At 46.3% G+C, this 19,753-nt stretch overlaps 1 protein-coding gene across 1 annotated transcript in view; it reads right to left on the bottom strand.

Moving 5' to 3' along the window:
• Window positions 1–19,753, bottom strand: part of SLC12A8 (solute carrier family 12 member 8) — a 47,748-nt gene that overhangs the window by 12,578 nt on the left and 15,417 nt on the right. The window contains exons 5-7 of the mRNA XM_010129414.2: window positions 11,966–12,079; window positions 4,535–4,622; window positions 2,986–3,073 (exon numbers count right to left, since the gene is read on the bottom strand). Coding sequence (XP_010127716.2) covers window positions 2,986–3,073; window positions 4,535–4,622; window positions 11,966–12,079 — 290 coding nt within the window. The remainder of the gene's footprint in view (window positions 1–2,985; window positions 3,074–4,534; window positions 4,623–11,965; window positions 12,080–19,753) is intronic.

The raw sequence follows: 19,753 nt of genomic DNA, 5'->3' as shown, positions 1-19,753 counted from the left end.
AAAGAAAATCCACAGCAAAACCAAATCAAAATTGCCACTTAAACAAATGGCATCTCCAAAAAAATACACTCTGAAGGATATCATACAATGACCTTATTTTCCTGTCTTCAATGAGAAAAGAATTTCCTTTGGCAACACGAAACTTAAAAAAAAAAAATAAATCTTTAAAGCCACAGTGCTAACAAGGCTGGGTTTATTACCGTTTTCTAGTGAGCACCCCTTCGAACAGGGAGCATCTCCTGCAGGCGTGGAGAGAAAGGAGGGCAGCTCCCGGTCTGCCACATAGAAGCGAGGACCAGGGTCCCCCTGCGCAGGTCCCCACTGTCAAGAGCTGCAAGCACAGGCAGCATATCTAAAAAACCCCCACCCAAATACACAAACCCCCACCAATATGAACACTGTGCAAGAAAGCTTTGAAATGAGAGTGCTCCATGGTGTAAGGACGTGGGCAGGCACAGCCAAGAAGAGGTTTAGGGTCACCTCAGCCATGCCCAAGTCCTGCAAGACCACACAAGTCCGACAGCCAGCAGCCAGTCACAGAGAAAGGCAAATCGCAGCGGGTAGCACCAGTACAAAGGCTAGGCAGGGAGAAAATCTCCACATTTTGGTCCAGATCCATCCTGTCCATACCCCACTGAAGTGAGCTGCTGGAGGGGCAAACAGTCATCCATGGCAGAGGATGTCACCGAATGCAGGTCCCCTGCGTCCCACGTGTCCTTTGCTCCCAATCCTCCTCTCATGGAAAATAAGGTCTAAATGAACATCGGTCCTCCCAGCTTCTGCCCCTGTTCCAAGTCAGGTGGCACACAGAATCATGGAATGGTTGGGGTTAGAAGGGACATTTAAAGCCCATCCAGTCCAACCCCCCTGCAAGGAGCAGGGACATCTCCAACCAGATCAGGTTGCTCAGAGCCCCGTCCAACCTGGCCTTGAATGTTCCCAGGGATGGGGCATCCACCACCTCTCTGGGCAACCTGGGCCAGTGTTCCACCACCCTCGTTGGAAAAAAAATTCTTCCTAATGTCTAATCTGAATCTACCTGCCTCTGTTTTAAAACCATTACCCCTTGTCCTATTGCTTTATTAGAAGGAATTATAAAAATGTACATAGGTAAAGATTATTCAAGCTACATCTGCCTTTCCCTCATCCATGAAATCCGCACGTAGCAAAGAGGAGACTGGGTGAACCATAAAATGCTTGGTGTTTGGGGAAGGCATGTAAAATTATGTTGGGGTCCAGAACTGCACAAACTTCCTACCACAACATTTTTTTTTCCCCATGAAAATCCACTCGACCTTTTGATTTTTATCTTGTGGGACAGAAGAAACTTGAGGCAAAGATGAGCAGATACCAGCTTCCATTAGACCATGGGACAGACACTCGATGGGGAATCTTCCCTTCCCTCTCCTCTAATCCTTCCCTGCTCTGAGAAATACTTGGAAGAAACAATCGCTTGTGCCAGACATCATATATTATCTTCGCTGCCAAAAATGCCTGCATGTAAATGTACTACTTGACATTCAAATCAGGGTTACAGGGGAAGAGTCCTTTTCACGGAGGCTGATGAAAGGGTTTGCTGGGGGTTGTGAGCACCGAGAGTGTGAATACCTTGTAAGAAATTGGCACTTTGAGCTCATTAGGAGTGAAATTACCGATCTCATTTTTGTGTTTAAAAGGCAAACAAGTATTGTAAGGGAGAAAAGCAGCCAGGCACTCGCTCACCTGCGGCTGACAGAAAGGGAGAGTTTGCGTGTTGGATGTGTAATGACCTCTCCTCCTCCCTCCCTCCACTAAAGCAGCTTGTAACAACTCAAAGCAGCAACACGAATACGGGGATGGCACCACTGTTTTGTTCCACACTAAGCAAAAGAAAACTGAATTTGCTTTTGGTTTTTTTCTTTGTTTGTTTGTTTATATTTAACACTATTACATATCTTCAAATTCTTTACTGGGAGATTTTTCATTTTCCCCCCTCCCCAGAAGGTTTTGAAGCTAAAACACAGCTTTAACAATCTCTTTCTCTTCAGCTGATTCATTAAATCTGATTCTTTTCATCACTGTATTTTTCGCCTACTAAGTCTGTCCCACTGACCTACAAAGATGTTGCCTTAAAGAAGGCAGGCTCATTTTTTTTTTCCCCTGAAACAGAGATGATTTTTTACCTTAGCAGGAAGTGGCAGGAGCCTCACCAATAATTTGGAGTTTATTTTGGGAGCTGGAGGAAGTTTAGGGCTACAGTTACTTAAGAGAGAAAATGAAGCCAGCGTTTCAAACTGATATTTAAGATTAAAATCATGTTACAAACCAAATAAATGGCAAATATCTCAATTTTAAATTAAGCACCAAAAGATAGTGTTAAATATGATGAACCCATCATTTTGGATAATGCTCAATAATAGAAAATTATACGCTCACATCCCATTTAAAGTAAGACAGTGACACACACTCGAATCCTCTGCTCTCTAATTTCTAAAGGCCTGTGATCATAAGGTTCATTGCCTGCAGCACCACAAACCTCCCTCGAGTATACAGACCCACGTGGAACGTCGCGAGTTTAATAATCCAACTGCTCGCCCTGCCATTACAGCCCGCTAGATATGGAAATGCGGGCTTCGCTTGACTTAGTAAAGATAAGCAGTGGAGCTCTTTAGAGATTTCAGTCTGGTCTAAGCTTTCACCAACGAGAAAGGATACACTGAACAAAATACAACATTTATCATTAGACCATATTAGCATATTTTAGCTCTTAAAGCTATTGCCGGGCGATTATGCCAAGATCCAGCGTCACTGGATATGCTGGTGAATGCAACACTATTCAAATCAGTTGTACACCGGGATTTGCAACGGGGAAATCCCCCTGCATTTCAATGAGGGATGGGTACCCAAACTCCTTTGGCTTTTGGAAAATTCACACATTCAGTAAGGCAGACAGCAACCCGAAAGCACCATTGCATAAAGCCACACTGGGGTATTCAAACAGGTTACCTTCTCTGCTATCATGAAGTCATAGCGGAGTGACTGACGGGTGCAAACGGCTCCCAGCAAGAAAACAAAGACCATGTACAGAAACCACCTGCAAACAATAAAAATAAACTGTTTTTTTTTCCAGCAAGACGAGACCATTGAGAATTCTGCCCATTAGCGGAAGCACGAGATGGTCAAGTACCCACAAGCTGGGTCTTCAATCACACTGCATGGGCTGTTCCTGCGTGATTCAGCCTCAGGACTAAATTTAACACTGGTCCACGTTACCTACCTACCTACTACAATAGACCAGGGACAGCTGCAGTGTGACCGCACGGTACCTCTGAGGGGAAGCTACCTGCACGCTTGATGTGTGCATGGGGGGAATAACCCAGTCCTGGGGACAGACTTTTTAGCAGGGCCTGTTACAACAGGACAAGGGGTAATGGTTTTAAACTTAAAGAGGGTAGATTCAGAATAGTTAGAAGGAAGAATTTTTTTATAATGAAGGTGGTGAAACTCTGGCACAGGTTGCCCAGAGAGGTGGTGGATGCCCCATCCCTGGAAACATTCAAGGCCAGGTTGGACGGGGCTCTGAGCAACCTGATCTGGTTGGAGATGTCCCTGCTCCTTGCAGGGGGGTTGGACTGGATGGGCTTTAAAGGTCCCTTCCAACACAAACCATTCTATGGTTCTGCATGCACACAGGTCCCCTCATCTAAACACATTAAACATTGCAGCCAGTCTGATCCTCCTCTGGTATCTCTGGTGTTTCCATTACTCAGGTGGAGGGATAAGCTAGTCTGTCTGCAAAGTCCAGACAGCAGAGGTGTGAACAACCACAGTCCATCCACCTGTGATATTTCTGTGTCCTGGGGAATTCTCTCACTTAAAACAATCACCAATTTCAGCAGAAATCCCTTTAAATTCAGAAGATCCTTCCTTCCTGTCTGAACCTTGGTATGCAATTAAATGTAATAATTTCTAAAGCAGTTTAGGGGGCAATGAAAACAGGCAAGAATCTATTGAGGTTTTTATAATATGTAACAGTATTTTATTTCTGGAAAGTAGCATTTCCTGGGGAGAGCACTGCTCAGAGATGCAGGGCTCCTCCATTCTCCTGGTCTTGCAGGCAGGTAGGCCATCTCACTTGTCTTAGCTCCATTTTCCTCAATAATAAAAATTATAGTTTTATATATTTTTAAATATTTTCTATTTGTATAGAAAAACAAAGCACTTTGAGATCAACAGCAAGAATTGACAAAATCACATGCCCCAAGCCTCCGAGAATTCTGTATCCTGCTCCGGGACAGCCGGGTTGCAGCGGTGCAACCGCTCTGTCACCAACACACATCCCAACCAGCAGAGGAAGAACTGATTATATCTGCGTTAATGAACCTCTTCTCTAACGCACCCAGAGTAGGTGCTGGTAATGGATGATAATTTGAATGAGAGCCAGACTTTAATTTTCCAGATGGCTGAGTAATAAAAGGTTGATGGGAATATGAAATGGATTGGTCACATCCAGGGCAGCCTCCAAAGAGTACATTTTCCCCAGTCTATGACTTACGACGTGCCAATAGCAGCCAGAGACCCCAGGGGGATGTTGGTAGCCGGCTTCCGGAGATCTCCACTCATATTGAACCCAGCCATCACACCTGTATTTTGTAGACATAAATGCAATTTAGAGTTAATCTAAGTTATAGCATACATAAAATATATTATAATATGTAATGCAATTTAATCAATCAGTTAATTGATTGTTTCAGAACAGTAACTATATCACTTCATTGCACTTCCACATACAGGAATACTGGCTCCCATCGACTGCTTGGTAAGAAACCGTTCATGTCTTTAATAGAAGCACGCCACCACTAACACGTCTACAAAGAACCCTTTGTCCGGTCTGAACAATGCTGGGAGGAAAGGAGAAAAAAAAATAAATAAAAAAAGGCAGAAATCTGAACAAAACCCATCTTATCTTAATGCAAACCTCACAGAAGACAGTGCTGTCCAATTGTTGAAAAGAAAAATGCTACCGTTCATCACAGCAGCGCATTCAGCAGGTGGTACTACCCCCCCAGACCAGATCCATTACAGCTCCCCGCATTCATGGGGGACAACCGCTGTTACAAAACAGCCTGTCCTGTCTGTGTTTAATGACGACTATCCCCTTTTGCAGGGGGAACAGCAGTGCTCAGCACGTAGGTGGCACCTTCCCGCTTTGGAAGTAGGCATTATCTCTACTTTGCAGATAGGAAAACAGAAGCGCCGAGAGGGCAAGTGATTGCCCCAGCGTCATCTAGAAAACATGTGGTAGGTCTAAGAATAAAGTACTGAACTGTTATTTTAGGCCAGAGTACAGGGTATTGTACAATCAGGGACAGTCCTTGGCCTAAAAAATTATGCTCTGAAGACACAAGAAAGGGAAACAGGATGGAGCAAAGGATCTCCATGTTGAGGGTAGGAACCTGAGGTAAAAATGGGTTATGAGACTTTGCCCGCAGTTGAAGGAGTCATACCAGACTTGGCAAGAAAACACAACTTTTTTGTCAAATTTTCACAAAACTTTTCCTATAAGACTTCACATATCTGCTATATAACTTCTGTCCATCACTGTCCCTCCCTTCGGATGTCAGACTAACATCTTCATCAGGACGCGTGGGCCAGGGGCCAGCCAGCAGCGCTCATGGGATGGTCCCTGGGAGCCAGGGTGAGATCACCACAGAACAACAATGAGAAGAAGGATGCCAACCCCATGCCGCTCACAGCATCTGCCAGCCCCGGCAGCAGGGGAACAACCACGCGTCAGTCTGCCGCTCAGCTGCCAAGTCCAGCAGTCATTCTTCATTTTCAGAGGGCACAAGAAAGATGAAATCAGTCTCTGAGGCTGCAAATCTGAGTGGCTACAGCTCTAAACCAGTGACAACCCATTGCATTTTAAAGCTCAAAAGGCTGACTGCTGCTTGGGAGGATTTTTCTCCCAAGACAAAGAGTAAACATGGGACAAATCCCAGGGCAAAGGGGACAAAGGCAGCCCAGCTGGATGAGTGACTTCCCTGCAGATCTTGCACGGCCACCAATAGATTGCAAAAGGAAGCAATGCTTGGGCTATTAATTGAGGGATAGGGGCTGATCTCCCTGCTCGGTCCCAGGCTTTGTTGTGCATCTGCATAGCTCCATCTCCCCATCTGCTAGATGGGAATCACAACACTTCCTTTCCTCACTGTGCTGCCGTGGTGATAGCACATTAATGAGCACAAGGCACTCACATGTTGCCAAACACATCAGCTAAGCATCCAGGGCTTTATTTATTAATAATATTTTTTTCCTTTATTTTCTTTTTTTTTTCCCCCTTGATCATCCCACCCAACTGCCATTTTTTGCTGTCCTCCTCTCCACCACAGAGCCAGAGCCCCAACAGTCTCCATGGGCTCCTGGCATTCCTCAGCTCCTGGAAGAGCTGTCTTCCAGATTCAGACCAGATTCAAATCCTTGACACCATACTGAAAACATTACAAATCAAAATGAGTTCTTAATTTTCTCCTGGAAGACTTTTCTGTGGATGTACTTCTGAGCAGCACTGCTAAAAGCCAGTCAACTGGTGTGCTTTTTCCTGGATAAAGCTTACAAACACTGCTCAAGCACTGCTCCTTTTAAACAGCTACACAATAGGCTTAGCTGAGGGTGAGGAAAGTTAGGGAGGCAGAAGCCCATGGAAAGAAATGGTTACAAACATCATGCTAAACAAAGCTCCTATGAAGCACTCTTCAGTGACTTCGCAACTGGGGGCAAAGCAGAAAGCTGAGAATACTAGGAATTTTTTTTTCTGAAGGGTACACACTATTGTCAGAAGGACAGCTGTTAATCTCATGTGCCGCTTGGCCAAGTTTCCCAGACATCTGGCACCACATCTACATCTCCTAGCTTAAGCTTGACTCACCTCTTCCTCATCCAAACTCCTACCTCAGCAAAGCACTGGGGAAACACCAAAATGGTGGTTTTTGGACTGAATATGAAAAAAGTTGAAGATATGTGAGTCATTATACAGTGATGACTGCACAGCCCAGGTCACTTCATTGCCTCCCTCTGGCAGACCCACACATATTCAGGAGCAGCCAGGAGATGACCTGCCACAGCCCACACAAATGGGATCTTGAGACCGATGACTGACCTCCTGCCCAGCAGTGACTACAGGTCAGGCCCCGGTCAGTGCACAGCATTAGCCTCTGTCAGGACCCCCAGGAGGTCACTAGAGTCTCATGACTTCCACTGCCAAGGGCCAAGGCCACCACAGAAGTAACCAAAAATCGACATTCTCAGTCACTGAGGTCAAAGCCATCTCCTCCATGCTGCAACCATGCCTCAGACCTGACTAGTATAGAAGGATGGACAATCTGCTAGTACAGAAGTATGGACAATGCTAAAGCCACCTCTCCACCAAAAAGCAACTTTCCAGACAGGATGACAGCTGCCAAAGAGCAGTACTGAGAAGGTCTTTTGTGAGCAGCAGACTAACCACTCCACTTTTCAATTAAAGGACAACCTGATTAATTTTCAAAACAAAAACCTAAACAATCTCCACATCCTTGGTCAAGCCCTGCCAGAGAGCTGGTGTGACTTGTGAGTAGCCACAAACAGCCTTTCCAGAGACTCTAGCTACTCAAGAGAAGAAAAAATTCAATGACGTAGAGAAGCTGGGACGTTCCTTCCTCCAGACGCAGACCTGTCCCTAGGGAAACGACCAATCCCTTCTGAACTTAAGCAATCATATCTGCAGATTGTCCACGGAGAAAATTATCCACCTCTCTGTTTCAGCGAGATAGCAGGCTGGATTTTCCACACTGGCTATTATCTCAGAGAGCAGCAGATAATGACAAAGCTTCTGGACAAGGAAGCATGAAAACATGGTCAAGTCAGCCAGGAAATTATGGCTGAGACAGTCTGTACATTGCTGCTATTCCCAGCGTAATCCTGTCCTGGGCATCATCCAGGCGGTGGATACGTGCACGAGGGGACCACCTACATTGTACATTAGATACAACCATCAGCTCCACCAGCTCTGGCTTCTAACTCTACCAGCTATGGTTCCTAACTGTAGAGATAACTGCTTGCAAACACTCATTGCGTTTTCCAACAAATTTATTATAAAATACAAAAGCTGGTTGTTTTTTTTTTTCCTTCATCCAAGAGATGAAGAATGGAAAATCTTAGATAAGAATTGTAGCTAATTTTTTTTAAAGGGCCAAATTCTCCACTGATGTAAGCTGGCACCTCTCCATAGACTTCAGTGGAGTTGTGCCAGTTTACATCATCTGATAACTTAGCCCAAAACTTCTAAATCTATTTGCTGTCATTTTGCAAACGCCAAATACAGTTTATTTCAGAACTAGTTTCAGCACGATATTTTCCACTAACGTCATTTCAAATGTCATCTTACTCTCTTGTATCACATGACAACACACTTCTCTCATTAGATAGAAAACCTTGGGGATTTAGTAGCAAAATAAAAACATTCTCTGCACAACAGAGCCGATGCTTAATTTCATCTTAAAGCTGTGCTGGTGGTTGCATGGCTGCTGCTACTGTCGCTGTGCCGTTCCAGGAGCCGAACGTGGGCAGGCAGCTCCCGAGACTCCTTCCCCATGTGAAGCCCTGCTTAGATGGGCAGCTGGGTGTTTGTGCATCGCAGTGCAGCAGCAAAACACGTGCATTGAGAAGGTACTTACAAACATGCAGAAAAACATCTGGTTAATGCACAGAATCTTTACAGGGGTACATTCACATCTTCCGTAGCAGGTATGTTAGTCTTTTCGATTGAAGCTGGCAAATTTGAATCTTCCGTGCCCGTGCACTCCCATTTAAGCCAGCTCGAGATGTATGTTTTGGATCGCTCAGCTACTTGTTGATTATTAAATGACAAACTCTGAGGACTAAAGCCAGCTGCACTGCACATCCAGCTGAAACGGTTTAAACAGCTATTACCCAGGTTTAAACAGCTATTACCCAGGCAGCAAATGGACCTGCCTCTGCTTACCACCGCGCAACTGTAAAACCGGGATAACTTCACTCGTGTTGCTGGAGTTGTACCAACAAAATACTGAGAAACGAAGAAAACAACTGAACTTGGAGCAAAACGATCCGAGGAGGACGCTTGTAGGCGGCTGCGTGTTGCTACCAGTCTATGAAAGGCTGGGATGACCATCCTTAGCCACACTGCCCTGGCCAAGGCAGCAGCTCCTCCTGCCCACTCGGTCCTGGCAAGGGTCTCCCCGCAGGTCCTTCTCCCCCTTCCTGAAGTGGTTGCCCCTCTGCTTTTACAGCTACCAGCTTGTATTTCTGAAGTTTACATTTCAGAGCTATTTCTGGTGGAAATGGGCAACTTAAAACCACTTTTCTATACATCTTAGAGACCAAACTTAAATGAGTTGAATTCAGATAACCATTTTGGAGGGGGAATAAAGAGCTTATCCTGAAGAGATCAAAATAGTTTCACTTCAAAGAGGAACATTTCATCTCAGAAAGGCCCAAACATCTCGTTTCACAATTTCCTAAACATTTTTTTTAAAAAAACTTTGTTATCAAAACAGCATCTTAGATTGTAAACTAGCATATGCTAAAAATTAAAAAGAATAAACACAAGATTTAATAATAAAAGATAAACAGAACATTGCTTTGATTCAAAGAAGTGTTTCAAACTGGCTGGAAGTAACCCCTCAAAACTAAACAACATATTGTTTCTCTCAAACTCCCCAAATTTCTGCTGCATTCCAACCCTAACCATTCTATGATTCTATGATTCTATGATTTTGCTTCCAGTGCTTTGGCCAGGGGACTGCGGGGATCCCGGGAGCGGTGGGTACCACCTGGTGATGGTGCGGGGCAGGAGCCCGAGCACAGGCTGGAGGTGACAGCCTTGGAGTGACATCTGCATGTCCCTGCCGCTCCTTTTCACACAGAGGTCCTGGGGACCGACAGCACCATTCACTCGCAATCTGCATCAGGCTGCCTGCCCTGCAGCAGAGATGCCAGCAATCCTATCGCGTCTCTCCAGCCTGGTACTAATGCCGCTGCCAAACCCATCCCCAAAATGTCATCTCCAATCTCGCGGACTGCCCATCCTGCTGGCAGGCTCGGGCTGCGTCCAGGCAGCGCCCGCAATGCAGTGGGAAGCAGCTCCACTCCAGCACATGGGACCTCGAGAAACCTGGGGTCCCCTCTGCGTCATGCCCCCATCATGGGGAAGGGACGAGCAAAGCCAGTGTGGGTCAGGCGGGACGGGGGAACCGCAGCCCTCACTCATTGCCCCAGCCCTAGGAGATGCAAGCTTTATCCCCAGCACTTCTGAAAGTGCACTGGGCTCCCCGTTCATGATCTGGAGCAGAGAAGTCTCGACTCCCACCTTAAAAATTCCTTAATCAGATCGCAAGTTTTTCCATGTAGAGCACCGAACACAACCCTGCATTTTATGAGGCTCCTGAACTTCGCAGCGCTACAAACAGCAATAACAGGAGCAATAGTGGTGTTATATGGTACCGCTGGCACCGCTGCTCCAAAGGAATAATTTAAATCTTGTAAATAACCAAGCAATTAAAAGGAAAGCATGAAAAAGCTGTGCAGCAACCAAAGTAATTATACACCAGCCCAAACTGTATTTTCAGAGCATGTTTAACATTACTACTGGTATTACTGCTGCTAACTAACAAAGCAACAGGCTGCCAGGGATTTAAATAAATTATATCTATTAGCTTTGGACTTCTTCCTAGCAGCCAAGCATTAGCAGTGATGAAGAACCATTTAATATGGCTAATCATGTTAATTTTCTGCACAGCTTTGTCATAATTATTCCTTCTTCTACAATCAGGGAGTTGGAAAAAAAAAATGCTTTCCTGCATCAGAGGCAGGGCTGGTGGGGGACCTCTCTTTCTTTGGCTGGTGACTTGCTTGGGCCAGGCAGAATGACAAAAAAGAGGGCAGAAGCCAACTTCTCCATGGTGTTGATAGTTCAGGAAGGTAAGTTTTCCAGGAGGAAGTCTACATGGAGGCAACAGCCAGTGTGATAAACTGGGAGAGAGAATTTCAAAGGAAAACTTGAAGTCCTGTGCTAGATGCACCTGACAAAGCGACATCTTCTGCTAGCAGATCCTTCCTCCGGTCCACCTGTTTCACAAAACCCTTTCGTTTGTCTCCCTGTACTGCAGCAATTCTGCGAACAACTTCCAGCGAGTTGCTTAGAGCTAATCCTCTGAAAATTCATTCTGTAATCCAAGGATTCATCGCTATGGAAACTGCTTATAATCGGTACTTTTTATAGCTTAAAAAACCCCAGCATCAACAAAAGGTATTGTAACTCTAGTTGATAGTTATTTCATTCCCACTGGAGATTGCCAGCTTTGCACAGGGGACATGGATCTTCCTGGTAATTTAAGGGAATGAATAATATGAAAGCACCCAGTTAAGCTCATAAGCATGAGCTCTGCTGACACGCAAAGATACACCCGTGATGTCACGCAGAGAGTGGTGGGTCAGCATCACGAGCGATGGCATCATGTCAGCTCGGCGACCCACCCACAGTAAGGCTGGAGAGAAAGTCTGCCTGTGCTCTCCCCACCCTCCCTGTGCAATCTAGTCATAAGGCTCAGCTAATACGATAAATCATGATCAGTCCTTTTAAAAAGGCCTGACAGCGCTGGTCAACACTGGTGCCTGAGCTTTGTCCTTGGCAGGAAAGGATTTATACCACCATGTCAACCCATAGCATTGACCAGCAGTTTCTGACCACAGAGAGACAGAAGAGCACATTCACAGGAACAGGACAGGAGTGCGCAAAATTTGAGATGCTGGAGGAAAGCCTGAAGATTTTGAATAGACCACATGAGTTTGCTACAGCCAAGTACGGTCTCACTTGCCCCACCAGGCCACCCAGAGAAACTCCTCTTGCTTCTGCTCATCTCTGAGATGCGACTGTGGGGGAAAGAGAGGAGGATAAAACTTACGGTACCTGTGGCAGCTGGGAAAAACACTCCAAAAACAGTGAAGAAGGACTCCCCCTGGCTGTAGTCTGGCAGCGTGTTGTTGAACATAAGCTCTTCAGAGTAGCCGACAAAGCCGTGCTCTGTGAAGACACGGAGGGCAAGATTTGAATCTCAGAAACCCCAGGGACTGCAGGAGACCTTCCAGCCTGCTCCTGGCAGCCACCCGTCCTCTGAACACTTGCAACAGCAGTGCCTGTTTGCAGGGACAGTTTGAAAGGATGAATGTGAACTTATTTGGTCGGGGGAGAAGGCAGGGAGGAGGTCAGCGTGGTGGATCGTATGGAGTCCTGTCTGCGAGCAATTATGCTGCCATAAGACAACCGCATCCCTCAGCAAACCCTCGCACTGCATCCCAATTCTGTGTTTCTGCCAGTCAAGCTCCTGCACAGACAAGACCTGAGATGCACCCATGCTGTGAAGCTTCTACCAACACACCCAGTTTATACACTGGTTGCTAACGAGTCCAGAGCCAATAAAGGCAATTTGTTGCAGGGTGGGGTCTCCCCTACAAGATGGGTTTCCCAGTGGAGAAGGAATAAGGCACTTTAAAACTGCTCTCTGATGCTGCGTTGGGCACTTACTCTCCTGATGCCATTGCTCTCCTGTTGCTGTGTTATCTGTAAACCCACGACCAGCTGCGCCCCTCCCAAATCTTCTGCAGATGTTTATCATTTGCCCAACAAGGAGCAAATGCCGAGACTTTGGGCTGTGCCCTACTCCCCACACCAACTTCTGCCAAGTTTTACCCAGGTCATACAGACACAAGTTTTACTTTCCAAACAGAACGTTTTGCAGAAGATGGGAGAGGGGAAAGAATGGGTAGGATATCGACATTGTGCAATTGATTTACTGGGCATGTAATGGAAAATCTTGCTCCTTCACTTCACACTGGAAATCCAAACACTCATGCCAGTCATGGTGGGAGGTGAGCAAAGTTGGTTCCATTTTTCCTCCTGCCACTACAATCTATTTCCACAAGACACATGACTGCAATAACTTGAATCTTCTCATTAGCAGGCAGGATGTTGTTTATAGCTGCACAGGGTGATGGCCAGAAATTAAAAAAAGACTCCATCAAAGCGGTCCCATGCCTCAAAGACAACATTAATGACATTTGGACAATAGATTAAACCGGAAAATTAAATCAGAGCTCTGAACGCAGGACATGTCCATTTAAAGTCTCAGAATATAACTAACCACAGAGCTTTGAAGTTGCCAGAGAAAAACCCTATAGATAATCAAAAGTTTCCTACTACATCTGCATTCATTGTGTTGCCCAAACTTGGATGGAAACACAGTAACAGAAAAGGTCTCCTGCTGCTAGGCTTTCTAGAACCACCAGCTATCTTCACTATGACCAAGTCCCAGATGAGACATAAAGGGAATAACCTCAGTGCAGCACACAGATCTCTGGACCCCGTGGATATCTGCAGAAAGTGCAGCTTCTGGAGAAATACAAAGGGGATTTGTGTAGGCTGTACGTTCCTGCAAGATCAGACCCAAGTTCCTTCAACTGAAATTTGTGCCCGCAACACCACAGCATGTGGGCTGGCTGCAAAACTCTAACCAGACTGCTCCATGAAATTTTGGCCCCTTGCTAAGGGATTTTTCACGAAGTATGTGCTCCTCATAGAAATGATAATGTTTCATTAGTAAAATTAAAGGGGTGGGCAAAATATTCATCTTGCCCCAAGGAGATCAGACAACTTTCTCCAACCTGTGCTTCACAGCAACAGCATCAAATAGATCTACATCACCCTTGACAAAAGTTTGCCCCACCAATTCTTAAAAATCTCCCATAAAGCAGGCTCTAGCCTCTTTTGATGGTTTACTCTCATATTTTCCTGTCTTTATCATTTAGATTTCCCCTACTGTGTAACCAAAATCACCCTGTTTGAAGCTCATGATGCTACTTCTTGCCTGATCCATAAGCTGTTTGCATTTTTAATAGCATCCTTTCACCTACGGGAAACATCTCCCGTCCCGCACTACCACAGACAACAGTTTCTACCAGGCTCTAAAACTTCATGTTTGTCTTCATCAGAACACAAATTGTCCTTTTTACACCACTTCCCCAGCTTGTGCGAGGTCATCTGGAAGTCTGACCTTCTCAGCCAGGCTGCTGCAAGCCCTACCCAGCTGGGGGTGATCTACAAATTCAATCTACGTATTCTCTTTTGCACCATCCAAGCAGGTAAGCAAAACACCAAATAACACCAAATCAAAACCAGATCCTTGCAGAACCTCACCAAGCACAGCATCCTGCTTTGCCAGAGAACCACCTCCAACTAATGTCTTCCAGTGGGGTTTGGGGGCTATATAATTCAGTCACGGGCCGATCCAGGCACTCTGGGTGCCTTATTTTTCCTTTCTCATACAAAAGACCAAGTACACAAGTAGACTACATTTTCTGCAATATCGTTTTGGCCAAACCATGGCCAAAGAGAGACCATGAGATCCATCAGTCCGACATCTGACCTGCACCTGTGTGCACCTGACCCCTATTAATCTCAAGAAGCCAAACAATATCTCTTGTGCTCCACCCATTCGTCTGCTGTTCCCTTTCCTACTTTATTCTCCTGAGTGTAAATCCTGGGTGGAAGAGCCAAAGCCTGAGACCATGACAGATGTCACTAGAACCACAGAAAACAACAGCCATGGATTTGTTGAAAGAGTCACAGGATGCACCTACAACTCTATCCCACCTCTGCTTCCTTCCCTCGTAGCTCTGGCGGGTGAGAGGAAGCCCAACCATTCCACATTTCCCCTTTATCCAGGACCAGGAGCTTTCTTGTCTAATTAAAGTTAAGTTCATCCAAAAGTTACTTGTTATTGCAATCTCATTTCTCAGTCAATCACCCTGCCATGAAGCGACTCTCACGTCAGTTTTACGCCAGGATTTGCAATCGCCATCAATTTAACGACGCTATCGGCATGCGACCGCAGAGCTGAGAACAACTCGCTGCGAGTATCTCCCGGCGGCCCTCGTGCCAGCGACCAGAGCGAGTCATCTGTGACCTTTCAGCTGTCATATTAATGGGACTAATTGTAGCTGACAGGGCAATTGGGCTGAAAATCATCCAAAACAAAACAGGAATCAGCAACTGAGACCAATCGGTTAAACCAACAGAGCACTCAGTCGCTTGTTCACAGAGTCAATTATCCACATCCCATTGAAAGTGCACTTCAAAAGGACGAGCTTCGGAAGGAGGAGGGAAGGAAACGCGATAGGGTCTATATTTGGCTCTCTGATCTCCAAACAAGGCAAGATCATTTTATCAATTTTTTTTTTTTTTTTAAGAGGGATCTTTCCCTCCAGCTTACTGCTGGGTACATGAGATCCAAACCAGATTCCTCCCTCCTCACTCATTACAAAATGTTTATCTGACAAATTTTGGTCTTAATTAATTTATGCAACTCCACAGCCTCTAAATCCTGCATTTAATGATCCTGCTCTCAGTTGGCTTGCAGAGGGCTGAATGGAGCTGGAGTGCTATAAACAATCTTCCCAGTGTCATGCTAGAAGGAAAAGAATTTGGTTCCTTCTCTACACCATGTCAGCCTTATGGGAAATGCACGATAAAGAGTGGTAACAATTTATTTTCATCATTAGATACTCGATAAGAAGCAGGTAAATAATGGATTTCTCAAGCAGTTGAGCCAAAGTAAGTAAACAACGGGGAAAAAAATTGACTTAGAGCAACATCTGAATTATTCCTGTGATTTTTGACAAATTAAGTCCTTCCAGTTGCCCTTATTAAAATGATGCAACAAACAATAAAAACCACCCAGTAAGTTTTAAATGGAAGAGCTTCCAGGATGAGCACACTCCATTCACAAGCACAGGGGGCTGCGCATCAGCCCAATGCAGGAAGAGGAGGAGGAAGAAGGTGGCCAGGATTCTCATGTCCCCCTGTCCACCACAGATGCCCGGGAAGGGGTACCAGCCTTCGCCTGGTTGCCAGCCCTGCATCCTCTCTCCGCCTCAGATGGTTTCTTGCCACTTTCTCTCACCTCTTATCCTGTGGAAGAGGATGAAAGCGCAGTTTTCGGCACTCGGGACCCACTCAGCAGTGTGGCCCCTCCACGAAGCTTGGTGTTTTGGAGCAGGACTTGAGGAGGGTGGAGAAGGGGCACAAGGTGAAGCCGTGGTTACACGGGGTCAGGCCATTATGCAACAGCACAGAGGACGACAGCACTGCCAAGTTCCAGGCAACCTGGAGCTCATTACAGATTAGTCAAGTCTTAGCCAAATTCAATAAGCCTGTTCACAAGCTTAAGGTTAAGTAAATCCTGGCATTGAAGCAGGGGCTAAATAATGCAAAAATGGAAAACCACCTTAAGAAACAGCTCCCAGAAGATGGTCACGTATTGCACTCTGCTTAGAACAGATTAGAGATTTTAATTATGAAGGTGGATGCTGAAGGCTTGAAGTAGTGAGATTTTTTTCTTTTCTTAAGTAAGCCCACACGTTCCCGCCTGGAAGGTACTTGCTGAGATTTGCTTTCAGAGGAACAGCTGGAAGTGTTTGTCTTGCAGCACATTTCCCAGTTCTGACCCCAGTATTTTCAGGATCCTGTGTGATATAGGAGGTGAGGAGCCAAAGAGTAATTATATATCCTTGGCATAATTATCTACTCTCTCTCTCTCTCTCTCTCTCTCTCTCTTCTTCTTCCATCTCTAAACCCTTCTGGCATAAGCTCTGAAATCCAGTTGTTCCCTTGGACACCAGTTCAAGCGCACGCCCAGCATGAGGTCCCAGTGCGGGTGCTGGAGGTACCTGGGCACACCAGCATGGAGGTAACAGGAATGGTCCTCACAGCCTGTTCCCACAGCTGCTACCCTCACCTGGACACACACTTTCACGGCAAGATGAAGTTTCACTCCTCACCAGCCATATGCTTGCATTTTTTTCCTCCAAACTCTTAGCCAAGGGCAAGGTACCAGCCCAGGACTTCTGAGCTGCTAATTCCCTGGGTGGGTGAGTCAAGCCCTGTCAGGTTGGTAACTCTCAGAAGTTGTGGTCTATCAGATGAATGTTGGGTGGGCTAAATCAAATTCATTTCTACATAGTTCAAAGTGCTCTAGAGCAGGAAAGGATTTAAATTCTTCCTCCAAAAGCCCTTGCAATACTAATCCTGCCCCTGCCTACAAAAGAAGTTCATCCATGGATGGTCTGGTGGTCACCAAACTCACCAAGACATACTTACTACCCATAGCCTGTCACACAAGAACAGCATCTTCACTCACCAAGGGAAAGTCAGGCATGCCTGGCTTTAATGAAGCAACGTTTTGATGCCAAACCAATGACAGGTTTTTCAGCATCTCAGTGTGCAATTGCAGGTACCCAGGATTAACTATCCATGTAGAAACTGTGGATATGAAGAGATGGATGCAAAGCCATGAAGGTCATCCAAACCTCATCGTCTTTTTGTGTTCCCCTCACACTATGCAATGGTGAAATTTAATTTGAGGCAACAAGCAGCTCTGACCCAACAGCCCTGAAAAACACAGACGTGCTCTGGACATGCTCTGGGCTGCCCAGCAAAGGGAGCACTTGGCGCATGCCAGAGAACAACGTGGGTCCAGCTGACTGCAGCCAGCCCAGCCACGCCACGCAGCACGCCCAAGGAAGGTCACTGAAAACAGTGCACTCTCCAGCAGGTTGGCATAATCAAAGAGGCACAAAGAGGGCCCTGGGGTCATGAATAACACTTAATCACCTTTCCCAACAGAATAAAAAACAAATCAAAGTGGTGCAGTCACAAACTCCACCCCTATGCATCCCTCCACGCACACACTTGGCTTCCTGTGTTTGGGCTCATTTAACACCAACCCTAACAATCACATTTCCAATGGTCTTCCAAAGCCGGGTTGCTTCTGCAGCCATGCCTTTGCAGCTGCCCAGCTCCAGCTCCTGAGGTCCTCCCAATATTTTTTTTCCCAGGAAAGTCGCACAGCACCATCTCTACTTCCAGGCACTGCCCCACCGCTGCCAGCCTGGCACAGCGCAGGCAGAGATGTACGAGAAAAACAGGGAAAGGTTGGGAAGGAAAACGGTGAGAGGGAAGCAGTATTGGAGGTGCACAGAGGACAGTACGGTCATTTTTCCATGCCACCAGTCCACTGTGGGCTGACATTCGGCTTGTGAGATGCACGAATCGATTTTCACCAGAATGTCCCAGTCCTCTAAGAGATGGTGAGTCATGAAAGCAAAGCACATTAAGAGGAAGAGCCATGCTGGCAGGTACAGAGAATAAAAACAACTTCTGCTGAACCCGTATGAGGATACAGAAATGCATTAATACCTTCCAGGACATCTCCTGCTTCACCTTTGGATATACAAGTTCTGGCTGGAAGACTGGGGAGAAGAGCTGGAGGAGGATGGGATGGACTGAAGAGATCGAGGCCCCTGCCTCCCGACAGCCTGCACTGGACTCATCACTTCTGATACCTGTCCCTGCAGATCCACCCTCCATGTGTCACAAATGACATCACACCTTGGGTTCATCTCAGTCCTCAGATCCATGTCCTACCTGCTGACAGCTCCCACAGCATTTCTGCTCTGGGAGCCTTAAACTAGGCAGGGGATGAAAATAGAGAGGGATTTTTGTTTGGAACACAGGCAGGTCAACGATTATGCAGTGATAAAAACGCAGCCATTACGCAATTAACACAACGGCACGTGGCCACACTGACACATCAGCGCAGAAGATGCGGAGTGTCTGAGCATCTGCTCGAGCTGCCAGGGCACCGAGAGATGGGGTACGGGGGAGCTCCTCAGCCCCCGCCCTACCCCACCCCCCCCCGCGCCACTGCTGGCAGCCCTAAGCACAAAGTACTGGGAAGAAGAGGAGGTAAGAATGGGAAGGGACTAAATTCCCACTGTAATTCCATCCCTGAGTCCCAGTTAAACATATTTACTAACAAAAGAGCTCAGAGTGACTGCAGAGCCCGAGCCACCGGCAGCAGGAACGGCTGCTGTCTCCCCACGCAGCCGGAGGGTGCCAGCTGAAAATTAAATGCCGAGTGCCACAGCCAGCATCTCCCCACACCTCGCTGGCCACGGCGAGCAGCGTCTTCAAAAAATGCCAAACTAAAGCTGAGCAGCAGGAAGGGAAGGGAGAGGAGCCCACCGCTGTTTTTCCACTCATGGTGCACAAATAAGCTCCGATCCTCGCGTTAGCACTAGGGAGATGGTTTCATAAATTAGGACAAACAGCACACTTACGTTTCAAGTTCGTCAGAGCCGCAAGTAGCAAAGAACAGACAGGTTTTAGTGAAAGAAAAAATCTGGCAAGACGGTGGTGAGGGGGGAGAAGGATCAGAGCAATTTTAAACAAAGAAGGAAAGGAGTTCCCTTGCCCAAGACTTTCTCTGCACCCATAATAAGCCCGGCAAACCCCAAATGAGAGATTATGTAAAGTCTGTAATTGAAGGAGTGAAAGCCACTGTTAAAACAATCCAAAAAGGCCAAGCCCTGAGAAAGGCAACTCCAATCCCTTATCTTTTGATGGAAAAGAATGTGCTCCCTGAGATTAATGACGTGTTTACCCAAAAGGAAATCGCCGCCCTTCTGAAGCAGCGAGTGTTTGTTCCTCCTGAGCCCCTGTTTTCTGCTCCAGAGCTGATCTCCCAAGCCTCCTGTTTAAAGTCAACACACAATACGGCTTCCTGCTGCCATGGGCTCTGAGGGATCCCACCGTTAACCCTCTCCCAAAAACCACCCTCCACTGTATCTGCCTGTCCTGGTC

Source organism: Chlamydotis macqueenii, chromosome 6, assembly GCF_036417535.1.
Source record: "Chlamydotis macqueenii isolate bChlMac1 chromosome 6, bChlMac1.mat, whole genome shotgun sequence".
Taxonomy (NCBI): domain Eukaryota; kingdom Metazoa; phylum Chordata; class Aves; order Otidiformes; family Otididae; genus Chlamydotis; species Chlamydotis macqueenii.
This window is presented reverse-complemented; position numbering and strand designations above follow the sequence as displayed.